Raw genomic sequence first — 27,714 nt, 5'->3', positions numbered from 1 at the left:
TTGAACATGTGCAAAGTCAATAGTATCACATAATTTAAAGGAAAAAATTGAAGGTCAGAGAAATTAAAATTTTACTCCAAATAGTAAATATTGTTTATTGAATAGCTATTATGTGCCAGGCACAGTGCTAGCTGTTTTATACATTATCCCAAGATGAGATATTTATGATCATACCAGTGTTCTTGCGAAGATGTCCTGCAGAACCTGGGAGTATCAAGATGCTTTAGGAAAAAAGGTTTTGTGATCAATTAGGCTTGGGAAATACTGAATTATATTCTGTCTTTTTGGAAATCCTTAATGCAATAAATGCATGGAAATATCATGCAGTAAGGAATGTTTATTGTGATGATCTATTAGTTATTAAACTATAAAAATCTTACTTGAGAAATGTTTGCCAATGGAACCCATTTTAAAAAATACTCCTTCAAAAACAATTTTATATGCTAGAAATGATGTTCTAGTACTACATGCTGAGAAAACCAAACGCTGAGGAATTCAGTAATGTTCTTACTACAACTTGAATTTAAGTTTGGCTGACTTAGAAAATTCTCCTCAGAGTCTGAAGTTTGTGATTCTATCTTACTGATATCTATTTCTCTCATAGTGAACTTCAATTAAATTGTTGAAAGCATCAAATATAACTACATACATAAAAACATTTTGAAAGACATAAAATAGTATATAGTTATAAAATTAAGTGATATAAAGTCAAAAGTTGTATACAAATATTAATTTTTGCAAGGGGTCATTTTTTCTCTGAATCTTCTAATTATACTTTTAAAAGATGATATCTGTAGAAAGGCAATTTTTGTTAGTCACTGTTAATGCTGATTGTCTATACATCATCAATCACCCTGGAATACTTTAACATTTGGTAGTATTTTGGGACATTAAGTGTTCCTGAGACTAATAAAATTATGTAGTTCATAGTTTTTCTATATTGAATCAATGAAATATGAAACTAAGATTAATGTAATAATGTAATTATTTCAACAACTGATGCTATTGGTTATGAAAGTAGGAGTTCTAACCTGGGACAAACACTAAGTTTTTCTACTTCAATAACAGTAAATGAATATTAGTGCAATTTACAGATAGCTTCATAAGAGTACATAAAAAGGCTAAGAAGGAATCAGGACAATAGTTGACTTTCTTGAACATGTGTTACTGGAGAAATATGGGGTGGATTGCAGAGACTTAAGATGAAAAAACTGAAGATCATTTAAAACTAAGCAAAGAGAAAGCAATGCCCCCAAATCTCACGGACATCATGTCTCTGCTCCTGAGGAACGTGCTTTAGGGATCCTCTGTATACTGTAAGGTAATTTCATTAAGGAGAACAAAACCAACTGATCCCATATTGAGGGAAGATGAAAGACATCTTCAATGCCCCTACTCACTGTGAAGGAGAAACAAGCCCAGAGGGAATAGCAGACATTCTCTGTCACAACAAATTAAGTATGCAATTGGCTTTGTGTGTCACCAAGTTGAGTTAGTGTGGGGATTATTTACAGCACTTTGAATGCAGGTGGGAAATAAATCCACAGAGGTCTGTAACTAATGCGTATGGAAATTCTTTCCTCTATTTTCTCCTCCTTGCCCTTCTCTGCAACACACTTGGAATGAATTAATAATGGTGATGGGTCCAGAGAAACAAGGGTGAACGTGGCAATGTGCAGAAAAGATTGCTCCAAGAACAATCACTCTACCCTGGGAGAGTGGGAAGGAAAGACGTTCATCAGTGCAGAGTGAGGCCAAGTGTGAAGTAAATAGGAGATGCTATGAATTAGTTCATAGCTTAGACCTTTGCTTGGATCTTCAGGGAAATAACACATCGCTTAAAAAAAATCACTGTTCTTTAGAATCTAGAATCTTAGAATCTACAGAAGATTGTTTAACTCTACAAGAAACTGTTGTTTGAGAGCTGGACATCAGTGCATTTTTGCCCAGGAATCATTGTTAATGGTGCTGTGTGTCCCAGTGTAAAGCTGAATTTTGCTAATGCCCTTCTGAATTGAAACCAGAAATTTCAAGTTTAGTTTCTCTTTCTCTGGATCATGATTTTTGAATCTTTAAAATCTAAGACACCTTTGGGTCTTTGTGTAAAGAATACATTTTAAATAGTGGAATCAATTGAATTAAAAATTAACATTGTTATGGAGTTAGGTACGTACTTACTGAAAAGATAAGGGCTTTGGGTACTTTGAAAATGAGTGGATCTTCAGAAATTGTGAGAAAGGGAGAAGGAAAGAGGAAGGAGAGAAATTCACAAAGATGAAAGTCCACAGAATTTAGCATTTTGTTTTCATGCTTTGCACGGTTGAAACTCTGAATCTCCTTTTTCATGAGGACGGAGTTGCTCATTTTTAATGCATGAAGATGGAACTAAGATGACGCTTTAGGACAGAGCAGATTTCTGTAAGTACACATATGTAGGAGCACCTTGAATATGCCCCTACTTCAACAAACAGTGTATATCAATTTCTAGTGCCTTGAATTCAAAGTCTAGAGAATATGAGTTTTGCTATCCTGGAGGGATAGGGAGTTGTGGTTGTCTGTGCTTAGTAGAGACAAAGAATATCAACAACAGTAATTAGCAGTTAACAATTTCTAATGGGCAAACCTTTTTTTTTTTTTTTAACTGATTACACAGTATGAACTGAGGACTGTGTCCGAATCCCTCTCTCCTCTCGAATTAATTTGCCACATTCTAAATCCGTAGATAAAGTGGTTCCAGAGGTGGAGTTGGTTGGATGGGTTTGCTTACATTGCAGTCCATAAAAGAAACAAAAAGCCTTGCATGCAAAAGAAATGAGAAAAATATAGGAAAATGAATAAATCAGAAGCAAGAATAAATGTTTAAATGAAAATTTAAATCAAATGAAGCTGGTAATTATGGAAAGCACATTAAAGCATAATATACACAAGCTTTTATTTTTCAAATTAGTTGCATAAAACAAGATACCTCAAGAGCAAATATAAAGTTAAAATGAAGCAAATCAGCCCATTCTTCCTTTTAATTAAAGACAGTTTTCTAAAACAAGATCTAGGAAAAAGGTGCTCATTGTTCTCATGATTGCTTCTTACTTCTCGGCAAGATTTTCAGATGAAATCATGTTATAATAAATCACCTACAGATTTTAGGTGCGTCGGGAAGTCTTCCACTTAAAGAAAGTGCATCTAATATCAGATTATTAGTCAGAATCAACTACAGAATTTGCAGGGCCCAATGCAAAATGAAAAAATGAGACCCTTTGTTAAAAATTATTAAGGATTTCAAGATGTGACAACCTAGCATGGAATAGGCTGTATTAGTAGTAATTACATTCCAACAGTCTCTTAAAATTAAATGGATGCCCCAATGCTCTACAATGACCATGAGCATTGTATTTGGCTTGTCCTAATCTGTTTATGAAAAAATTCTTTTTATAATCATCTTTTCAGAAAAGTGAACTTCCTACTATGAGTTATTTTAAAAATAAAAATAATAGGCACAATGGTTGACTATTGAAATCGTCCTAGCCTATAATTCTAAATACAAGTTTGAAAAACAAAGCCTCAAGTATATTTTTGTTATCACTTTTGTATTATTTATCATATTTTTGGTAAAAATTTTTGGGCAAATTATCCTTTTACCAATAATATTTTGAAAAAAGGAAATGCTCAATTTCAAAATACTACATTTATATGCTTATATAAATAGTTTTGCCTTAACACATCTGTTTTAAAATATATACTTTAGGACCTGTAACATTCTGCTCAACTATCTTTTATATATTTTCCAATTTTGGATTTATTGCTTCCTTGCTCTATCTAAGGGTTTCCATCTTATGAGCAAATAACTGTTCAAAGAAATTAACTGGGTTTGGTATTTCTGCACTGTCACTCCAAATAGTACTAATTGGATTTAGTGTATAAGGCTCTTCCTTCTTCTCATTAATAAATAACGGAGCTGCAGTGCCAGCAGCACCTGGCAGGGATTCAATAGCTCTTTGCTCTAACTCAAAAATGGCTCTTCTGGGCATCTAATTCAATAGACTGTTATTAAAAAAAAATCCTTAAGAACCCCAAACTTAGAGAGTGCAAACTGAAAACTACCCAGGCCTAGAGAGAGGTGACTCACCTGTTCAACATCGTTGTTCTTCCGTGATTTGTATATAAACTCTCCAATGGCTACAAACACAGAAAGGACCAGTCCGGCAGCCAGAACAATGAAGATGCCCCCAATATTTTCCACTCCCAGAGCACTGGCTTCTTTGTTGTCTTCCTCAGGGCAGCCGTTCCCTCGCCACCATTTCTCTTTCATCATATGCAGCTTCCCTTCTTCTTGTAGTTGAAGAATAGCAATTGTGATTTTATCCCGGTAAGGAGAGCCTGTAAGTGAGATAGTTTGGATGTTGGTCCCCAAAAGGTTGAAGAAGACGTTGAAAAGCATGTCTTAGTGGCTTTGTGGCTGATGTGAAATTACCTACCCAGAAATGGCCTAGTAAAAGGGCAGGCAGGTTCAGTCCTACATTTTGAAGTCCTACATTTTGAAGACTGTAAATGATTGGAAAGGGAATAGCTGATAGGTTAGCTCTGGCCACACTGTTTGCTCCTTTTAAATAAGAAAAAGCTAAATATGTTTCCAGTTTCTTTATGAGTCTTTTTCCCTCATGTCAACAAAATTTTTTTGTGTGTTTAGATTCTACTTTTTCTAGGCTCTTAGTTGTCTCATACTATGACTGAGTCTGGCTAGATGTCCACCCATGCCATTTCGTAGTCTTTGTGGGGAGTAACAAGACTTTTCCCAGTGTCACTTTCAGTACTCATGTGACTGATTGTTAACTAATGGGAGATAGTGATCTATGACATTTCTGGTCCTGTGTCATAAATTTTCCTAGCGTGCTCTTCTATTGTACTCTCCCTTTTGCCTATGGTACATCAAGAAGGAAAGGATTTCAGTCTCTAGAGATGGTGCAACCACAAAGTTAAAGGAAACTGAATTCCAGGATGACTGTATGAAGTAGATCCTCTTTTTCAATCCACATTGGATTATGAAACAAACATTTACTGTGTAAGCCATTGAGGATTTGTAGGCATTGGTTTTAGTTGTCAGTCCATTCTGACTAATGCATCAATGAAAATATATTTAAGAGTTGATTTTGAATAATTCAAAGGTCCTAGAAAATTTATTTAGGTTTGAAAAATTTGCAAGGAACTTACTGATATTATTTATACTTTAAATAATGGCACTGAACTTTTAATTATGTGAGAGATAGGAGGAACCAGCAACTATCTATAGACAAAGATTCTCAATACTGAATTCCTTATGCTAATCAATGCAAAGAAAGTGAAAAAGCAAGGTATTTTTTAATTTAGTTTCTCTTTGGATGCTAAGAGTTTTTGTTATTATTTATAGTAGTTATATATATATTCAGTAGGAAAGTCATACATCTTGGTTTTCTCTGCAGACTTTAAAGTCTTTCTTGGTAGAAGCAAACTGAAAAATTATGCATGTTAGGACCAGAAGAATATTACTAAGCCATAAAAAGAAATGAATGAAACCCAGACATTTACAACAAAATAGATGGAACTGGAGATCATTATGCTAAGTGAAATAAGCCAGACCCAGAGAGACATATTATATGTTTTTGTCTTATTTGTGGAAGTTAATATATAGAGAAAATACAAACATTGTGTGGTTATCATCTCCTCTGGTATTTACCCACAAATATTGCTTCAGTGAACCACACCAGGAAATGGCAATGCACCCTTCCTTCATTGTCCTGAATCCCTTGCTCTGTGATACTAATATCTCTATTCTCATGGGAAATTAGTATACATGCATATGTATATGTCTACATTTGAAGTGAATGTGGCAAAAATGATTTTAAAAAAGTAAAATTTGAAAAAATTTAAGAAAAGAAATCTTAGGAATCATGTAATCCTGTCCACTTGTTTTAGAATTGAAGACGTTTAGGAATTGAAAGTATAGATGAAACTAAATTGCTGCCATATCATCCTTCTTCCTCCACATACAACTTAATTTCTATGGGATGGTTTAAGTCACAGAAGCAGATTTTTTTTTTCTTCCTATGACTTTACCACTCAAAATCAAATTTAACAGAATAGCAAAATATTTTGGAGGGAGATTATAGGTTATCAATTAAGAGCATGGATTTTGACTGAGAAAATGAGTCTTTTTTTTTTTTTTTTTGACAGGCAGAGTGGATAGTGAGAGAGAGAGAGACAGAGAGAAAAGTCTTCCTTTACCGTTGGTTCACCCCTCAATGGCCGCCACACTAATCCGAAGCCAGGAGCCAGTTGCTTCTTCCTAATTCGAAGCCAGGAGCCAGGTGCTTCTTCCTGGTCTCCCACGTGGGTGCAGGGCCCAAGCACTTGGGCCATCCTCCACTGCACTCCTGGGCCACAGCAGAGAGTTGGCCAGGAAGAGGGGCAACCGGGACAGGATCCGGTGCCCCGACTGGGACTAGAACCCAGTGTGCCTGCACCACAGGCGGAGGATTAGCCTATTGAGCTGTGGGACCGGCCTGAGAAAATGGGTCTTGAAAGTCAAATAAAAGATATTGACTGTTTGCTTAAATAGCCCCAGAATAATGGCTAATGTCAACATTAGCAAGCATTTAACATATCCATAGCATGTGAGCAATCAAGTGAAGCTGGAGTGCTTTGCTTTAATGTATGTGAAAACACTTTGAAGAGGGTTAGAACGATTCTCTTATGGCAGTGGTTGCAGCAGTAACCCCAGCAATGTACACAGTGGGCACACTATACATGTTGACTAATGCCCTCCTTTCTGCCTTCAGGCTGCACAATGCTTAAAACATTTCAGACAGATGGAGATCCAATCTCTGTCTAAAGTTGATCTCCAAGGGAGGTAATTTCCAGCTCTCCACTAACCTGTTTAAGCCTTAACTGCTCTCATTTTCTTGAAGTTTTATTTTAAAGCCCTCAGGAGACACATTTCCAGAGCTTCTGTCCTGAGAGCCTCTAAGAAGCAAAGTCTTCAGTTGTGTCCTGTGACTGAGTCAGTCTTCATTCATGGGGTAGAATCTGAGCCTAAGGGACTTAGCCAGAGCAAGACCCGAAGTATGTGAAGAATGTTTTTATATCTGCATATACTTTGACTTCCATCATGGTTGTTCTTGCTTAAATGGACTGCATGACATTGGAATTGATTTATTACAAGTCACTTGAAAAAATATACATGAATACACACAGAGCTTACTGATCTTTTCTTATAGCAACTGATCTGTCTTAAAGAGTCAATTCATCATAAAAAAAATCTCACAAATTTATCCAACAGCTGTAGTCTCAATGGATGTACTCTCTGAGATCTGCCATCTGTTCCAATTATTCTTTCATTGTTTTTGCTTTAAAAGCATGACAGGTTTATAACTGCTGTGAAAAATTCCTGGAGTACATTTCTTTTCACCTAGGGAAGGAGGAAGGTTTTTCAACTTTTGAACTTATTATGGATGAGGTAGACAAAATGAGACTGAGGAGGTAAATTCAAATCACCCCATCACCAATCCTCCAATCACATGCTACTCGCCGTGAGTTAAATTTGAGTTAAATTCCATTCTGTAGGAGGAATACTAATTAAACAATGATATGTCAAAGTGCAAATGTTCTCAAGAGGAGTGATACACTTCTATCACTATTACCGCACAGAAAATTCTGTAACAAAGAGGAATATTGAAAGGCAGTGGATGGATAGATTTAGTCTAGCACTTAAGATTTCAGTAAGACATGTGTGTACCACATAAGGGTGCCTGGGTCCATTTCCTGGCTGTGGCTCCTTACTCCAGCTTCTTGCTAATGCAGATCCTAGGAGTCAGTAATGATGGCTCAAATAATTGGGTCCCTGTCACTGGCACGAGAGACTTGAATTGCATCCTTGAAATCAAACCTGGTTTTGTCTTCAGACCAGCCCTGACCATTGAGGCCATTTGGGGAGTGAACCAAAGGATGTGATGTGGACTCTTGTGTGTGTCTCTGTCTTGCTTCTTTTTCTGCTTCTGATTCTCAAATAAAACATAATCAAAAAAAAAAAAAAAAGGAAAGAAAGAAAGAAAGAAAGAAAGAAAGAAAGAAAGGAGAAAGGTGAGGTGGGTGGGGTTATGGAATGGAATGATAAAGATGCAGATTTTTTTTATTTTTAAGTTTAATTTTTTTAGATTTATTTATTTGAAAGACAGAGTTACAGAGAGAGATAGAGACAGAGAGAAGGAGAGAGAGGTCTACCATATGCTGGTTCACTCCACAAATGGCCGGAGCTGAGCTTCTCTTAAGCCAGGAGTTTCCTCTAAGTCTCCCATGTGGGTGCAGGGGAACAAGCCCTTGGGCCATTTTCTGCTGCTTTTCCAGGTACATTAGCAGGGAGCCATATCAGAAATGGAGCAGCTGGGACTTGAACCAGTGCCCACATGGGATGCTGGTGCCACAGCCTGGGGTTTTAATTCATTATGCCATAGCACCAGCACCCTTATTTTATAATTTAATTAAAATGGTCTTACTAGGAAACTACAGTTAATCCTCTAAGAAGATGCAAAATAAATTGCAATCAAGCCTGTGGTCTTGATTCTGCAAAGATTCAGGCAAAGGCATCTATCCCGGTGTTTTTGTCTGACTTGTGGCCTCATTTACTTAAAATCAGCAGTGATGAGATAGAAAATAATAGTATCTGCCTTACTTCTCCCACTGCTATTAGGAGAGGTAAAGTTTGGTTGGGGGTGCTGCAGCTGCGGCATAGTGGGTTAAGCTGGCGCCTGCAGTGCTGACAAACCATATGGGCGCCGGTTCGAGTCCCAGTTGCTCTGCTTCCTATCCAGCTCTCTGCTATGGCCTGGGAAAGCAGTGGAAGATGGCTCAAGTCCTTGGGCCCCTGCACTCAAGTGGGAGACCCAGAAGAAGCTCCTGGCTTCAGATTGGCACAGCTCTGGCCGTTGTGGATATCTGGGGAGTGAACCAGAGGATGGAAGAACTCTCTCTCTCTATGCCTCTGCTTCTCTTTCTGTGTAGCTATGCTCTTCAAATAAAAAAATAAATGTTTTAAAAAAAAGTTTGGTTGGAGAGAAAGGACTTGTTTTTAAAGCTAAAAGAGGCACAATGTTTCTTTAGTGCCTAATATCCCTATCCCACTGAATCTCCAGCAGAACACATTGACTAAACCATAGGAGAGATTACCAGTTGGAGAAAAATAGACACTTCACTGTCTGTATTGGTACTTTCACCAGGAAAAGTTACCAGATATAAAGGAACAAGAAAGTATTTAAGCATGCCCTAGACTAATCATTTTACAAAAGATTTATTTAGAGGGAATATAGGATGCGAATAATAATAACAAAAAAGCTAATACCAGGTGGATAGCAGGGAAACAAATTGGTTGTAAATTAAAGCTAAAATTTGAAGAGAGTTTTCCTTTATCTGGTGAACTAAATTAGTGTTTTTACAGTTAATATAGTTAGATATGAATTGAGTAAAAGAGACATGGTGCCTTTTTAAAATTGAATTTATCACCAAATTAAAATGTGAGGACAGATTACCTAAAATCTAAATTCATATTTTACTTGAACACTGGAATTATCTGTCAACTTTGTGTTCAAACTGTCACATTGCTACAATTGACTGACTTGGAAGGTAGCTACCTCCTTACATAACAGTGAGCTCTCTACTGCACTGGGGCTGCACCACTTCCCTCCTGCCTCCTTGAACAAACAAGTTTTATTCACTGTTGTTATCTGCTTGACCTTTGTAAGCATTGTAATGATTGCCTAATTTTGAGCATCAAACTGGATAATCCCTTTCAAAAAAGAATAATAGCACAAACAAGCAAATCAAATCTACCTTGGACTCTTAATTATCTGGTTGGCCTGTGACTACTATTTCTGCTTATTCAATCATGCCCAGTGGTCTAGATGACCCCTGCTTTGGAAAGCTGATAAACAAATTATCAATAGCTCACTTTAGAGGAGCAGGTTGCCATCACATAGATGTTTTTTTCATTATACTTTTCTATAGATAAGGAGTCAGAAGCGAGGGAATTGTCTAAGGAGAGAGAATTAGTAATTTCCCCTTGAATATAGGAGAATATTCAACTCATATTTATTACTGTCATGCAAAAAGACACCATTATATGGCTGTGTAGTTCTACAAGGCAATAATATCTTTAGAGAGAACAGTACTACAGAAGCAATAATAGAAATATTTCAAGGTTTTAGGTTGTAAGTTAGCATTGATTGAATCTAGCAGCTTGCCTGAGCAATTTATAATTTAATTTTCGTCCTTTATCTTTTGGCAGCTATAACCATCCTTTTTCATCGGTTGACATGAAACATTAGCCCTCTAACTTTTGTCAGGTACATACAGAATTAATTTCCTTATATTCTAATATAATTTCATAGAAACCTATGAGGGTACTTCAAAAAGTTCATGGGAAATGGAATTAAAAGATATGTTTGTTTTGGTGCAAGGAAAAAGAAATACAGGTTGGACATTTAGTGCGTTGGTTAAGATGCTGTTTGGAGTGCCTGTATATCATATCAGGGTGCCTGGGTTTGAATCCCAGCTCAATTCCACGTTCCTGCTAATATGCACCCTGGAAAGTTAGTACTTGAGTCTCTTTCACCCATGTTGGATACATGAATTGAGTTCTGGGCTTTTGGCTTCAGCTCCAGCAATCATGGGCATTTGGAAAGTAAACACCAAACAGAAGATTCTCTCTCTCTCCCTCTCTCCCTCTGTGTGTGTGTGTGTGTGTCTGTTCCTCTCTCCCTGTCCTCCAAATAAATGAATTTTAAAAATAAGATCCATGTATAGCTTTTAACAACACGTTTTTTGAGATCTTTTTGAAGATAGCTTGCATATCAAGATTGAAGAAAATAGTGTGAAACTGATTAATTAGGGAGATATTCTCTTTAAGATACTTGTTTGGTATAAAATAATAGAAATATATGTTTTCTTAAATAGTTATATGGCAGAATAACTTGTAGGAAACACAGGTTGAAAATTTATTGGGCTAAATATCTAGGAATATTTAATTTAGATCATGCCTCTGATCTATATGGGCATTCCATTTACTTACAGGTCCACATAAGGCATTGGGTATCTTCTCAGATTGTCCAATAGAGAAATTTCAGCCCATTCTCTTCCACAGTTGCAATATACATCTCAGTCTTGGCTAATGCCTTGACCTTCTTACCGATAGGTGTTCCTACTCCGTAACCTTTGGAGTCAATGAGGCCCCCGATCTGAGTGAGGTTGCAGTTTCTCTGTGTAACATACTCGATGCTAGTGGACTCCATCAGCAAAGCATAGTCCGTGGTGAGCACTCTCTGTATGCCCTCATCACTGTTTTTGACCAGGGCTGTCTGCTGTCGGCTGCTCATAAATGCCCACATCTTCTCATAAGTGGATATTTTTGATTTCTGCAGGGAAAGAAAGCACACCCACCAGCAGAAGAGTGCTGAAAAAAAAATATGGCCTAGAGCTACTCAAAAACCCAGTGGTTCCAGTAATATAAAGAATATCCTTTCTTAGCATTAAAGGAACCAAGATGAATGCTCTTTGGACTTCCATTTGGTGTCTGATAAACAGCCCAGTTCACTACAGAACTTGGAGGCATTAAGGCGGCTATGGAGAAAAAGAGAATTTTGACTGATTGGTGTAAGACATTGGCTCAAGTCCTGCTCTTGCTTTCAAGTTAGGGAAAACAATATTGGTACCAATAACAGCACTTGTTTCATGAAATGAGGCCACTTCAGAATATGGTCCATGGGCCATAAGGTTGTTTGCTCCCTAACGGATTTCACTCATTTACTTCATTTACCTGCAACTGCTCAACTTCAGCAGGCTTTGTTCTACTGTTTTCAGGTATGTAAATTTCAATGCCTGTTCAACATTCCTTTGCTGGGACAGTCCTGGGATAAATTGTTTGCTTTCTCTGTTTTATTTGTGAAGGAACTGTCATTTACTTCTATCTTTTCCAGAAAGAGCAGAATGTAAATGCTTTTTTCAAATGAATATTCAGATCAGAAAACTCTTCATACTGTATTTATATACCTCTAATGTACACAATTTTTCATTGCAATTATATTTTAGGTAATTAAGACATGCATATTTCATTCCATTTGAAAATGTTCTGATTTTGTCATTTACTTTATTCTTCAGCTCTTTGATAGATTTAATATTAAACTATATATGAGATATAGCACAAGCATTGATACATACACACCAATACCTCAGTATCTTACTTTCTTTTTAAAAGTACCATTTTTGTATTGCTTAGAGATGAATTTTCCATTCCTTTGAATAGATATATTTGATTAAACCTATTGCACTGTAGTTTGTAATTTTCATACTGTCCCTTTTTTCTCCTGAATTTTTCTTCCTTTGCATCAGTAACCCTTGCCCCTGTCCATTTAAAAGATGAATGATATAGTGGGAGTTACTGATATTTTCTAGCCATTCCAGTTCTCACACGTTTATATAGTTTTCACACATATTAGAGAGATTTCTTGGCAGGCACAGAATACATCATCTCAGGAGTGCAGAGAAGCTTAAAACACGATTTTGTGCCATAAGCAGTAATTGGAATACCTGTAGAATCAACTCATAGCATGATAACTCATGCTCAAGTGTTCCTGGGGACTCACTCAATTCCTAGCTCTATTTAAGACCTGGACCTTAAGTGTGGGCTTTATGAGTTACAGAAGGACAGATGGCTTTATTTTGGATTGTTAGGCATTTGAAAATGCCCCTGAGAAAGGTCTTGTGAGACAAATAACAATTCAATAAACAGTACCTTAAAATATTGGCTTTTTAGGGAACCTATTGTGTTGTGAGTAGGATCCTGGGAGTTAGTTCTCAACCCTAGAGACAACTGCAAATGGGAACTCATGTCTCCATAACAAATGTATATTTGTGGGTGGGGGCAAGTCAGAATCAATGCCTCATTTAATGTGTGATTTCAGCCTTGCAGTTTGATCATGCTAAATTCATCATAAAGAGCTATCCATACAGGTGCAGGGAGGTCAGCCTGCCTTTTGGCTGTAAATGCACAACGGGAAAAATTATTTCTCCATCAGGAAGCTACCTTAAGGGAAAATAATTTTCTTTGAAGTATGAAATTTTAAAGTTGTCAGGGACTGTAGAGATCGGCTCATTCAAACTGCTGCTTTCACAGAGGAGGACATTTTGGTACAGACAGTTTGGAGACTTCAAAGAGTCACAAAGGAAGTTAATACCAGAGCTCACCTTGGAACTTGGACCCCTAATGTCTAGTTTAATTGTCTTTGCACTGCACTGCGGCTCACTAGGCTAATCCTCCGCCTGCGGCGCGGGTACCCTGGGTTCTAGTCCCGGTTAGGGTGAGGGTTCTGTCCTAGTTGCTCCTCTTCCAGTCCAGCTCTCTGCTGTGGCCCGGAAAGGCAGTGGAGGATGGCCCAAGTGCTTGGGCCCTGAACTCACATGGGAGACCAGGAGGAAGCACTTGGCTCCTGGCTTCGGATCCGTGCAGCGTGCTGGCTATAGTGGCCATTTGGGGAGTGAACCAATGGAAGGAAGACCTTTCTCTCTGTCTCTCTCTCTCTCTCTCACTGTCTAACTCTGCCTGTCCAAAAAAAGAAAGAAAAAAAAGAAATTGTCTTTGCACCATGCCTTACTAATTTGGTGGAGGTGGATATCTAAATTGCCAAATTTTTTCAAGAATGATTCAATTTTTTTATCTTTATGTAAAATACAGCTTATATTCGTGGAGTTATATTATTCCCTGAGACAGTTTGCTGGTTGGACTCAATAAAAAATAGGGGGTAGTCTCCACATAAAAAATTCTATGAATTATGTTTTTCACCACATTTACCTTTCATTGAAATGAATGTGATAAGTACAAGGGTCCTTCAAGAAGGTTATGTGAAGTGAAATGAAAAAATATATTTATTTTGATGAAAAAGCATTTTCAAATTCATGGATTTTTCCATAATATTTACTCCATGAACTTTTTGAAGACCCCTCATCATTTAAAAATATGTAGTTTTGCTATACTTTGGAAATTTATATTCATTAAATAAAAGTTTAATAAAAAAATATGTAGTTTTGATCTATGGACATAATGGACAAAGCTATATAGTCAGTTCATCAGTAGTAAATAGATAATGTGTGGGGAATCCTTCCAGGCATCAAAGGAACTGAAGGACATAGAAGGGATATGAAGTGTACTGAGTTGTTATCAAGTCCCTATCACTTGTGGTCTCAAGTTATCTGTGACAAAGGAATTGATATTTTCAATTCTTGGAAGACGTAGCTATGAGTATGGCACAAGACTGGCTTGTGGCTCATATCTCATGTGACTCACCATGCGGTACCAACTGGATTCAAAGTGGTCTAAACTCAAGGAGAAGAGAGATCATGCACATGGACCACCAGAGTATTCATTAGCTGTGTCATCTTTAAATTCCTCCACACAGCTTTATTGTGACCTTTGCATTGCCTGGTAAGAGCATCCCCAGAGCCAGCCTGCTCCTCACTCTGAGGAGCGCTGTTCCAGGCAGCGGATTTCATGGTTTCAAATGCAACATCACTTCTTCCTTCTCCGAGTAGAATATTAGCAAGAAGGGCAGGCCATTATCTCTGTAGGAAAACTGTTACTCAGTAGGGAGTTGGTGAAGTTAAGGGTAGAGGAACTCTGATCAATTCCTTTGATCCCTTGCAATTTTTGCTACAGCCTAATAATGGCAAACATAATGGAATCAGAAGAGCACCCTTCTGCTTTCATGTAAAGATGCCTGTCATTTAAAAGTTTGCAGTCGTGGAATTCATCATATTCCATGGTTAGAATTATAGGAACTAAAATGCTGGGGAGCTTAGAGTTCACAGGAAGACAGAAGATGTGGCTTAGAAACAACTATTTTTTAAATAGCCAGAAACATCCGTAGATAATTCAAGCACCTTAGGATATAGTACATTTTTTTACCACTGGGAAACTACAAGAACTTGATGCTTCAGAGAGTTTTACTCAATGTTTCTTCAAACCCCAGATTCTACACTGTAGACCAAACCCTTCTAATTCTTATGCAGGTCTTAAGGTTGGGAACACTAAGAATACCCAGAAGATCACAGGGCTAGTGAAAAGCCAGTGGAAAATGCAAAGTTGTTTCTCCTTACTCCTGAGCTCAGTCCACAATCATGCCATGCTCAGTAATATTTATTTTCTGTTAGATCAAAGGCTAGCAATTTGTGAGTAGCTAAACTGGAATTACTCTTTTTGTCATTTTTTTCATCTTGAAGACATACATCTTAATAATTCTTGAAAAATTTGATTCTATACTTCCAGAAAATCATCATAAAAATTAAGACCAGAAAGATTGTTTGAATGACAGTCTGGGTGATTTTGCATTTCTGAATCCTCGATAGTCTCAGTGATCCTGTTAAATCACTCAAAGGGATCACACAAACAAGACTAGTGTCTGCTAATACTAACTGATAGAACCAAAAAGGGAGAGAAGGATCCAACATGGGAAGTGGGAGACACAGCAGACTCATAGAATGGCAGATGTCCTAAATAACACTCTGGCCTCAGAATCAGCCCTTAAGGCATTTGGATCTGGCTGAAGAGCCCATGAGAGTATTGTAGGCATGGAAAGCCAAGAAGAAGACCTAAATGAAAGATCTCTGTGAGTGAGAACAGGGCCATCAAAGAAGGAGGTATCTTTCTCTGAAGGGAGGAGAGAACTTCCACTTTGACTATGACCCTGTTGGAATAAGATCAAAGTCAGCGAACCCTAAAGGCTTCCATAGCCTTGGCAACTCATGACTAGAGCCTAGGGAGATTACTGACGCCATGAACATGAGTGTCAAATTGTTAAATCAACAACAGGAGTCACTGTGTACTTACGTCTCATGTGGCATCTGTCCTTAATGTGTTGTCCAATGTGAAGTAATGCTATAACTAGTACTGAAACAGTATTTTTACACCTTGTGTTTCTGTGTGGGTGCAAACTGATGAAATCTTTACTAATTATATACTGAATCGATCTTCTGTATATAAAGATAATTGGAAATGAAAAAAAAAAAAAACCCTGGTGTTAAATTGGAAATTACATAGAAAATTATTCAACTTTTAAAAAAAATATCATGTAGGATCTCTGTCCTTAATGTGCTGTACATTGTGATCTAATGCTATAACTAGTACTCCAACAGTATTTTTCACTTGGTGTTGCTATGTGAGGGCAAACTGTTGAAATCTTTACTTAATATATACTAAACTGATCTTCTGTATATAAAGAGAATTGAAAATAAATCTTGATGTGAATGGAAGGGGAGAGGGAGTGGGAAAGGGGAGGGTTGCGGTAGGAGGGAAGTTATGGGGGGGAAGGCCATTGTAATCCATAAGCTATACTTTGGAAATGTATATTCATTAAATAAAAGTTTAAAAAAAAGAAAAAAAACACTGTAAATAATATACAGTATACTTCAAAGAACAGAAACAGTGATTGCCTCACATTTCACTGCATATGTCAAAAGTTAGAGTATCTGTAACGTTCTCTGAGCTTCTTAGCAAAAGTTGGCAAATTTGAAAACTCCATTTATCAAATCTGCAATCATCCAGGATTTTAGAATTTAATCTCTAAAGGCATCAAGTTTAGATAAATTCATTTTGTCTGTTTAAACCTGATTATGAGATTATTCTGATGCTGATTAAACATTGTTGGCAAAGAATAAACAATTTTAATTTGTATTCTGTTATATCAGAGTGTTAACTATATTAACATTGAATGTCATTATTTATTTATTTTTGCTCTATAGCACATGCAAGTTAAACACTCACCGGGGAATTTACAATACATCTATAGCTAGTTGAAAATGACTTATTGAAAATAATAATGAATAATGGCCAGAAAATGCAGTGCTTACCCTTTACTAAACAATATTCTATACACTTTGCATGTAGCAATTCATTTAATCTCAACAATGATCACAAAGTCCCATGATTGGCCGGCGCCATGGCTCAACAGGCTAATCCTCTGCCTTGCGGCGCCGGCACACCAGGTTCTAGTCCCAGTTGGGGTGCCGGATTCTGTCCCGGTTGCCCCTCTTCCAGACCAGCTCTCTGCTGTGGCCTGGGAGTGCAGTGGAGGATGGCCCAAGTGCTTGGGCCCTGCACCCCATGGGAGACCAGGAGAAGCACCTGGCTCCTGGCTTTGGATCAGCGCGGTGCGCAGGCCGCAGCACGCTGGCAGCGGCGGCCATTGGAGGGTGAACCAAGGGCAAAGGAAGACCTTTCTCTCTGTCTCTCTCTCACTGTCCACTCTGCCTGTCAAAAAAAAAAAATTCCCATGATTGTTTCTTTTACAGGTGAGAAAATAGGATAGCATTTGAGGCAGTGATGAAACCAGGGTTTGATTCAGCAAACTGGTTCCAAGATGTGTGTTCTTAACCAGCAGTGAGTCTGCTGTATGTTTCAATATAGAGAACATCAAACTCTTGGCTTGATTAATGCTTCAACAGAATTAAATTTTCTAATGACATAATTGAAGTAGCAGCTCTAGTATCTTTATATTATAGCTAGAGCAGTTGAAACTCCTGCATTAATCACACAATGCATGGAAAGTTATTTACACGACTTCTTAAGCTTTAGACAAAAATTTAAACAGTGTTTTAGGAAGTGAAACAGAATCTAGAGGAAAATGTGAATATTGCTTGTATTTTTTTCCTCTCCTTTAATAATAGTTTTCCTTTTACTGAGTTCCATTATATTCCTGCTACAAAATGTAAAGTATTTATAGGCTCTGGAATGTAGTACGGTCTTAAGATTGATAGAACCTCCATTTTAAAGAAATATTCTTCTGGTGTTTCATTTTTATTGAGATAAATATATTTGTCACATTATTTCTTTAACTAGGTTTTAGGGCTTCTACAGTAAAGATATATATCCCATTATTCAGAAGAATCAGTAACTGTACAATTCTCCTTCACAGCAATATGTCTGAGATTTTATATATAAACCTATGTTTAGTTTTACATATATCTATAACTCCACACACATCCATACACATTGGGAATAATTATTGATGCTTGATCTTTGTTACTTTATCAAAAGTGATCTTATAAATGTGCTAAATATATATATATATGAACAAATAAAATATTAAAAACAATTACTTTTTTAAAAAAAGTCCAGTTTAGTTTTACTTTCTATAAATCCTAACCTGAGAAAACCCTAAAAAACAACCAAAAACATAATAATCAGCTGTGTAGAAATACAAATTTGTGAAAAGAGATGTGTCAGAGCCAAATAGTTGCCTTAAAAACCACCATTCGGGGCTGGCGCTGTGGTGTAGTGGGTAAAGCAGCTGCCCGCAGGGCCAGCATCCCATATGGGTGTGGGTTCAAGTCCTGGCTGCTCCACTTCCCATCCAGCTCTCTGCTATGGCCTGGAAAAGCAATAGAGAATGGCACCTCTATGAGAGACCTGGAAGAGACTCCTGGCTCCTGGCTTCAGATGGCTTCAGATGGGTGCAGCTCTAGCCTTTGCAGCCAATTGGGAAGTGAACCAGAGGGTGGAAGACCTCTCTCTCTTTCACTCTCGCTCTTGCTCTCTCAATGCCTCTCCTTCTCTCTGCATATAACTCTAACTTTCAAATAAATAAATAAATCTTAAAAAAACACCATTCCCTTTAATACATGTTTAAATATATTATTTCATCAAATAATAAATTCTCGGGCAGGCACCATGGCTCACTTTAATCCTCTGCCTGCTGCGCTGGCATCCCATATGGGCACTGGGTTCTAGTCCCGGTTGCTCCTCTTCCAGTCCAGCTCTATACTGTGGCCCAGGAGGGCAGTGGAGGATGGCCCAAGTGCTTGGGCTCCTGCACCTGCATGGGAGACCAGGAAGAAGCACCTGGCTCCTGGCTTCGGATCAGTGCAGCGCTGGCCGTAGCAGCCATTTGGGAAGTGAACCAGTGGAAGGAAGACCTTTCTCTCTCTGTCTCTCTCTCTCACTGTCTATATCTCTACCTGTCAAATAAAAAAAATAATAAATTCTTATACTACTTTAAAAAATTATTTAATTTAGAAAACTCTGAAGAAAGAATTTATGGTACAGTAAGAGCTCTCTGCCTTTCAAATGTATAAAATATGATCATTGCTGTTGATTATGCATTTATCTTGAACTGATGGAAAGTTATGACATTTGCAGATTCTCCAAGGTTTTAAAAATTCATGGGCTCCCTTTAGAAAATTCCCTCAGTGGGATTTAAACACCTTTGCTAAAATATTTTTTATGTTTTTCTCCTGTCTAGAGTTAAAGATAGGTCCATTATAGACAATACAGCAGGCTTTGAAAAAGGTTAACTTAAATTGACCTCATGGATTTCTTCTCTAACAAACACATTTTTAACCCACAGAGACCTAACATTTCTGACACTGATGGTAAAATTAGCTGGATCTTTCAAACCCAAGCTAATAGCACTTGAATGGAGAGTACCTCCATGTGAAGAGAAATTTCTTGCATCTTATGCTTCCCAAAATGATTATCTGTCTGAATTCTGTCTTGCCACAGTAACTTATCACTTCAGTTCTCCTGTTAAGTGCTCAGTAACTTCCTTAGCATGTCTTTTAGGCTAATGACAGCAACCTATCCACTCCCTGGAAGGATATTATAAATGTTAGAGAGTCCCTTATTCCCACAGAGGGTTCAAAGTCCCTAGACCATGAAAGCCAGAAGTGACAAGGCTGTTATGATTTTTTAAACCTATTTTATCCAAGTCATTTTAGACTGAATCACTATCTAATCTGTGTAATCCCCTGGCTTGCGTCTGGGAGGACAGTGATCTGTCACAAGGCAAGTTTCTTTTGAGAAGTACCTCTCACATGAGGATTTTGTAGCCACATTGGCTCACGAGGAATTTTTCTGAAGTCCACACCACTTCTTGTCTATCCAGTTCCTGATACTTAACCATATGTTGCACTATATATATTTAACAGGTACACAGGAATCTTGTCTCTCTATTGCTATTCAGATCTTCAAGCCTTGGACAAAGATTTTCTGTTTTCCCCTCTTATCTCTTACAGCACCAATCCCATAGCTGGCCATACTGGGTAACTTAGAAGAAATACAAATTGAGCTGAATTGAATTAAACTTCCTCACTCTGTTCATCAGCTTAATTTCCAACTGGGAAGTGGTTCTTCTGCAAATGTAATAAGTGTGTCTAGGAAGGGTTTCCAAGGAATAGTGTTTATGTCTGGCTAGGTCTCTGAATGCCTTTGAGATCTTGGATTCTGACAATCCCTCTAGATTTTTCTTTGCATTAGCAGAAGGCACACATTCCAGAGATTATTGACAGTAAAGAATGTGAACAAGACTAAATTAGAGTGTTTTCAAATCTAGAGGGATTGAAATAGTAGGACTAATAGCTGGGGTTAAGGGCTGATGATAATGGTGATGTTGTTGTAATAATAACAGCAACTAACTTTTTATCTTTAAAAATCTCCAAGTAGTAGTATAAGTGTATTACTTGGGCAGTTGATGAATTCTCTGCTTTTCTTTAACCTTGTTCTGCTAATTGGCCTTGTGGAGATGGATACCCTTTGACCTAGTAGGCTATGAGATTATCCACAGTGCTTAAGAGTTTAAGACTCAGAATGCTGGTGACCTTGTGAAAATGTGATGTTAATAAGCATCATTAACTGAGTGACCTTGGCCACAAGACTTTGTTTTATATATAGAGGATCTCATCTAGAAGCTTGAGCTAGGGAAGGCACTGTGGCATAGTGGGTAAAGCTACCGCCTGTGGTGCCGGCATTCCATATGGGCGCTGATCGAGACCCAGCTGCTCCACATCCAATCTAGCTCTCTGCTATGGCCTGGGAAAGCAGAGGAAGATGGCTCAAGTCCTTGGGCCCCTGCACTCACATGGGAGACTCAGAAGAAGCTCCTGGCTCCTGGCTTCAAACTGGCACAGCTCTGGCCGTTGTGGATATCTGGGGAGTGAACCAGTGGATGGAAGACCTCTCTCTCTCTCCCTCTCTCTCTCTTTCTGCCTCTCCTTCTCTCTGTGTGTAACTCTGACTTTCAAATAAATAAATAAATCTTTAAAAAAAAGAAGCTTGAGTTGTCCATTTAAAGCTTTGTGAAAATATGTGGAGTCTAATTTATGATTCATTCCTAGTTCTCATGTGTAAATACAGTCTTTGATGAGCTTTGTGGTTGCTACATCCTCCTCTGTCTCAGACATACATGACCTTTACCCAGCCCTTGCTTATAAATGAGGTTAGCATAGTCCCTCAGTCTTAGATGAATCCATACAGCGGATGGTAGAAACTCACCTGGGCTACTTTAAAAAGTTAAATTTTGGTTTATTTTTCATGTTGAGAATTGAATGCCCCCAGTCTTAAATCTAAGATGCCATGTTGTCTTCAAGAACAACAAAGAATAGGAAAAAATGCAATGGATTTTGATCAGAATTTTAGTCACACTTTTCAAGGAAATACTTCACTAAAAACATACCTGCTTATAGCCCAGAGACCACACGTGAAGTATTGGGGCATTCTCTTTGGTCATGGATTTCGGTCATAACTGTAGCCCACTGTAACTGCCTATTCTTTAGCTGTGAAGTACCATGGGGAAATGTTTTAAATTAGAAGTCTCCTCAGATTTAGTGCAGATGGGATCCATCTGAACAAATATCTGATGTTCCAATGACTGAGCAGGACGTTGGGTCAGATTGGGCACTTGCGGTTTTCCTTATTCATCCCACCGCTCAAGGGAGGTTACTGTCTTAAGAGAGAGGGAGGAAGGGAGGAGGTTCAGGTGGCTCAGCAGAGGTGAAACATTAATGTGGAACCAGGTCAGGACAGAGTCTTGCGACTGTAACTGCTGTCACTCAGTGACTTTTAATTCTCAGGGTGCAACTACCCTGAGAATTAAAAGGCTGGAATGTTCCTTTCCCTTGTGGAATAATCCAGTTTAAGAACTCGGAGTGTGTATCCCTCTGAAGATTTCTGACAGCTTGCCTCCCTCAAGGGGAAAACTAAATCGGATTTAGCCTTTGTTCTCTTCTTTGTAAATAAATCCCTTCTTGATAAATAGGGTTGCTGGGCCACAAGCTAACTTGAAAAAGAAGGAACTTGCCAAGAGCATTTCTTCCCATGTGGGTCTCTGTGTCTCCATGCCCTCTCTCTCTTCCTTGCTCCTCCTCTCTCTTCACTCTGCTTCTGATAGAACCCCATCTCTTTCAGATAGAACTCATTCATGCAGCTATTCATTTATTGAAAATATGTTTTCTGAGTGCCTACTGTGTGTCAGGCACTCTTTTCAGTTCTGGCGATGTAATGGCAAATAAAACAGACCAAGTCTCTACCCTCAGGGGCATTTTTTCCCCAGAACTCTAAATTTGAACCATGGCCCTTATACTGCTAGCTTTGTAACTTTGGGTAAGTTACTTAGCCTCCTTATGCCTTATTTTCCTCATTTATAATGGGTATAAAATTGATCCTTTCTCACTTGGCCCTGATTGGATAAAATGAGATGATATACGTAGAGCAATCAGAAATAGTGTGAGTGCTTGCCATTGTTTTCGTTGATGCTGGTTCACTTATATCCCATCTGGATCTTGGAGGTGCTTACTGCCTCACCATTTGCCTGGTGACCTGAGTGGCCACTTTCATTTAGGTTTTGTTTCTGGGTCCAAGGTTCAAGTAGGAGCCTTCTCTGAAAACACTCAGGGAAGAGAGTCACACTTGTCGGTTCTGTGCCAGGAAATGCCAAGCATTTTAGTGCAGTTTCTCCCGAGTTCTGCCAAGAAAAATGGGACCCAGCACTCTGTGTAGCCAAAGACATGTGAGCAAACTCAGATCAAAATAACTTTGAGTGCTGCTTTTTTAAGTACACAGATCCTTGGCACCGTGGCAAAGCTGAATCTGTTGTGTTTTCCAGTAGGTAGCCCAGCCTTTCCCCTTCTGCACTTGTACTTGTAGTGCACACTCAGAAGGCGGGGAATCTGCTCTGCTGCTGGTACCCCATTTCCTGATACTTTAAAACTCTTTGACTTTGGCTAGTTAGCTAAATAATTTCTAATCATTTTTCACATATGCCAGATTCGACGCCAGCATTGTCCCTTTGTGCTGTGTACCTTGCAAATGAATTCTTGATAGCTTGGGCCTAACCTGTGTTCTCGTCACACTTCTAATTTTAGGAAAACACTTTCAAAATCTTAAGAAGTCACGTATTGAAAGTTGGCTGCCCTTCAAATATTGGTGACCAGTGAAGACACCACCCCCTATAATCTGCATATTCATTAAATCAATGGCAATCTTAAAATGCAAAGAATGTTTAAAGATCTTTTTTAACACAAAGGAAAAGAAAATCCTATTTTTAATTACTCTGTTTTTTGATAAAACTCTCATAGTTTACTCTAAATAAGTCTTCTTATTTACCACAATTGTTATTGCTAATGGTTAAATTTTATTGTGTAGACAGTGGTCACTTTAATGAACTGATACTGTTATACAAAAAGTGTCGATTTTTCTTACCCTTAGTTTCTATTTCTAAGCTACTGTTTGTCAAAGTCAAAACAGTCTATTGAGTTCTTGCATGACAACTTCATCTTTGGTAATCTGAGTGTGAAGCCTTGACAAACGTTTCTTCAGAGGCTTACTTTGGTCGCAGAAGCTCTTTTCTTTTATTCACGTGCACATTTACTTCCACCAGTGTTTCTTAAGAGATGGCTCTAGAGCCCATCTCTGTCACCACAGAATATTTATATGACCTTAGGTAGCTCATTTGGTTTCTGAGAATCTTGTTCTCTTCATAAGGTCTGAACAATATTACCTCTAAACGCTATTAAAATCTATTTTTGGGCTGTGTGGAGCCGGCAACCCATATAAGCACTGGCTCCAATCTTGCCTGCTTTATTTACTTCCAATCCACCTCCCCACTAATGTGCCTGAAAAAGTAGTGATAAGATGGCCTGAGTACTTGAGCCCCTGCACCCACATGGAAGACCTGGAGGAAGCTCCTGCCTCCTAGCTTTGGATTGGCTTAGCTGGGGCTGTTGTGGCCATTTGGGGAGTGAACCAATGGATGGAAGATCTCTCTCTTCCTTGCTCTTTCTTTCTCTCTCTCTCTGTAACTCTTTCAAGTGAATAAATAAAATTTTATAAAAAAGGTTTCTTTTTCATAGGAAATATGGTATCTGAGATTTGGTAACAAAAGTACCAAGGCTTTCTCTATAAACAAGGAAGAATTCAGTTTCATTACTTTGGGCAAGTAACTGGAAAGACCTGAACAATGAAATGCACTTGACATTAAAATTAAATCCAGTCTAACTTAATTATCCTTTGGGGCCTCAGAAGGTGCTCATGGCTGATGGAATGCTGCCAGTGTAGATGGGAATGCAGTCCTGCATTGGTGCACACGCAGTATTTTACCAGAGTCCCCTGGTATTATCTTGATTTGTTTCTAGTTTTCCAAATAATTCCAATATCAACACATTTTCTTGTCATCTGCTTCTGTCTCATGTACAGAACAGAAAGGGAAAAAAATGATATTTCAAGCATTCTGGTTGTCAGAATTTCAATTCAGGCGTGAGTTACATTAATTAATAACTGGTTACTAATTGTACTCACAGAATGGCATTTTTTTCTGATATAAATGCAAGAGAAGATATTGAAAATGTTAATCTGTGAGTCTGAGTATAATAAATTGGAGAGATCTTGCTATGGACCAAAGAGATTGCTGTATGTAGGTTGCTAGGGCATGAGGGTTTCATAATAAAATTATTTCATTAAAGGTTTTATTAAATACAAATATCCAACGTCTTTTTGTATCCCTGCTCCCTCCTGTATGATTGACATTGAGAACACTTTTTTAGGTTCTTACCTTGAAGAAGGTCATTGTTGATCCATCTCTGACTGCCCCATATTCTATCTTGGTTTGCTTTGCCAGATCATCTGCTGAGTCTATGGGGGATTCCATTCTCTCTACTGTTAAGAAGGCAGCCAGATTGGCAGTGTAGGATGAAATGATGATTAGGGTGAAAAACCACCAAATTCCTCCAACTATTCTGGTCGATAGAGCTTTGGGCATCAGCTCTGATCCTGCGATGGCATCATCAGAGTAAAGACATTAAATAGAGTTAGAGGAACACAGAGGACTTATAGTTCAATGTTATTCTAGGGAGATAGGCCCCTCAAGGATTTACTGTTTCGCATATTGGTAAAATAAATATGTTTTCTAGAAAATGGAACAAAATCGAATGGATCCTTTTAAAATAATTAATCATTACTGCTGTTTGAAATGTAGTTTATTGACAGTAGATGCCAATAAAATATTTTTAATCATCAAACATTCTATGTTTAAGAGTTAGTTTCATTTCTTAGAGTTGAAAAATCAACCCTAAGATTTTTGATCTTTTATTTTTTTCTAAAATGCATCTGATAGTGTGGAGTAAAATTTTCTAGGTCTTTGTATAAATATGAAAAGCTTTAAAATGTTACCTTTTTTTAAGATTGAAGAACATGAGAAATTTTCAAAAGACTAACATACATGCTATTTATCACATGTACTTAAATAAAACATAGACTTTTACAAATAAAATGAAATAAGATACAGTTATACTTAACAGTTTTAGATGAATATTTTCTATTTTTGTGTCTGTGTGCTACTTTTAAAGGCACAATTATGTTTTTTATTATAGATTGTTATTTTGCTAAAAAGAATATGTTCTCTGAAAAGCATTATTTTTTCCCTAGTTATTTTTAATTATTCTTTAGAAAATGACTCCTTAATTGGAAAGAGGCCCTTTCTGGTATTTTAAATATCATTTTAAATATCATTTAGATTACTGGTGATTTTTTCAAAAAGTAACATAGAGGCACTTAATGTGCTTACCAAGAAAACCTGCTTCTCCAACTGAAAGGGCTCCTGAGTTAAGTTGACTTACACACATCTTGAAAGTGATATAGCTCAATTTTGGTTAAACAGAACTGTGGATCAAATAGAAATCCAGCAGCAGAATTGGAAGGCCCCAGCACTACGATTTGTGTTTGCTCCAATTATATTGATGGATTGTGGCTAGCCCATTTGTCTGAAATTCACCACTGGTTCTGTACTTAGCATTTCCTGCATGAACCAGGTGGCATGACAGAGTTTATGTCACAGGCTAAAAGTTGGAATAAAAATAACATCAACTTAAAATCTCAAAGAGTAAATATAACAGAGCAAATATTTGATTTAAAGGATCCTTTCAATATGCCACTGGGTATTTCAAAGTTTTGTAGGCAATGATGGTTTAAGATGGAAAGGAAAATCAGAGTTTACCAATCTACAAATAAATGAGTTTACACTCAGGTTTAATCTATACACAGATACACATATTACTCGTGAAATTAAAGCCAGCTCAAGGCTAATGATAAGCAAATCAAGGTTGGCAGAGTCTGGGCTTTGAATTAACAGATACATCCCCCTTGTGCTATGATGCATCTTTGGGCTTTATTCCCTTTTAATGAGGTAAATGGTTTGACTGCGGTTTGTGTTTCCTTCTTTTGTTTGTTGATTTGGGTGTGTAATATTACACAGATTTATAATAGTTTCCATTAAATTGCCTCCAAGGATTTAGTGGAATAATTTGTTCTTGTTTTAATCTTGTAGTTTAATGGGATTTATATGCCTTTGGGTGTGTGTGTTTAATGCCCAGGGTTGTTTTATATCTTTCTACTTAATTGATCTAGCAGCCTTATGGCAAAATGATATTATTTTTAGATCTTTAGTTAGTTATCATTAAAATACCATTTATTTCATAAAATAACCATGGGAAATAAACAACGCAGTTAATAGATATAGTTTGCTTCATTTATATATGCAGATTTTCTTCTGTAAATTTACTCTTATGTTATTTGATTGCGTTTATGGAAATATAATGTTTTCATTTACTTGTATGTTTATATAATTATGTGTCACTTAGCAGTAAAACCAGACAGGTGAATAACCAACTATTTAGATTTAATAATATATATTAATATCATTTACACATTAAAATACATATTTATATGTTTAGATGCAGTTCTTTTTTAAATTAAAAACTTTAATAGAAATCTATTGAAATTATGTTTTAAACCCTTGATAAATGATGTCAACTAGATTTCTTGGTGCTTTTTTGTGTTTTTTATTTTCATATTCATGCGATTTTGTGAGTCTTATGACTCTCAATATTTAATTGATATACTTAGAAATATGTGGCTTCCCTCAAGTAGAGGTGATTTGTGTGAGTTCAGAGCTCTAGAGGATGAACTGGTGATAGCAATGGAAGTAGAATAAAACATTGTTAGGAAGTATTCAGGATGAGAGACAATACTTGCTGACGTCTCAGTGCCTTTTACGGCAGACATGACAGCCAATCCTGATCCAGACTTTGCTCACGCTCTGTAGAAAAGAGAAAGTCTGATCATCACATTAAAAAATAAACAAAAATGATTTCCAATTGAGTACAGTGACAAGCTTCTGCTGACAAGAGCAAGCACAGTAGAGGTTAGCTACCTGGTGCAAGGCCACACGCTAAGGATAGACGCACTAACAGTTAAGTACCGCAAGTCTGTATGTGGAAATATTTGTTGCACTTGGCAATAAACTTCTTGAAAGACAAGCAGAGTCTGGTTGGGGCTGACTGTCATGTACCCAAGGTAGTGGTAACTACTAGACACTGCATCCCACA

The 27,714-nt window shown here is 37.5% G+C and overlaps 1 protein-coding gene across 9 annotated transcripts in view; it reads right to left on the bottom strand.

Moving 5' to 3' along the window:
- GRIK1 (glutamate ionotropic receptor kainate type subunit 1) overlaps positions 1-27,714 on the bottom strand; it is a 431,016-nt gene that overhangs the window by 12,722 nt on the left and 390,580 nt on the right. For 6 of the 9 annotated variants that reach the window (XM_062175682.1, XM_062175699.1, XM_062175691.1 and 3 more), the window contains 3 exons: positions 24,885-25,102; positions 11,207-11,432; positions 4,124-4,374 (listed from right to left, as the gene is read on the bottom strand). In XM_062175682.1, coding sequence (XP_062031666.1) covers positions 4,124-4,374; positions 11,207-11,432; positions 24,885-25,102 — 695 coding nt within the window. Of the gene's footprint in view, positions 1-2,645; positions 2,796-4,123; positions 4,375-11,206; positions 11,433-24,884; positions 25,103-27,714 lie in introns of those variants that run through there. The other 3 variants (XM_062175708.1, XM_062175728.1, XM_062175734.1) reach the window with 1 other exon arrangement.

This window comes from Lepus europaeus, chromosome 2 (genome assembly GCF_033115175.1).
Source record: "Lepus europaeus isolate LE1 chromosome 2, mLepTim1.pri, whole genome shotgun sequence".
Taxonomy (NCBI): Eukaryota; Metazoa; Chordata; class Mammalia; order Lagomorpha; family Leporidae; genus Lepus; species Lepus europaeus.
Note: the sequence above shows the minus strand (reverse complement) of the source record. Positions and strands in the feature narration are given on the sequence as shown.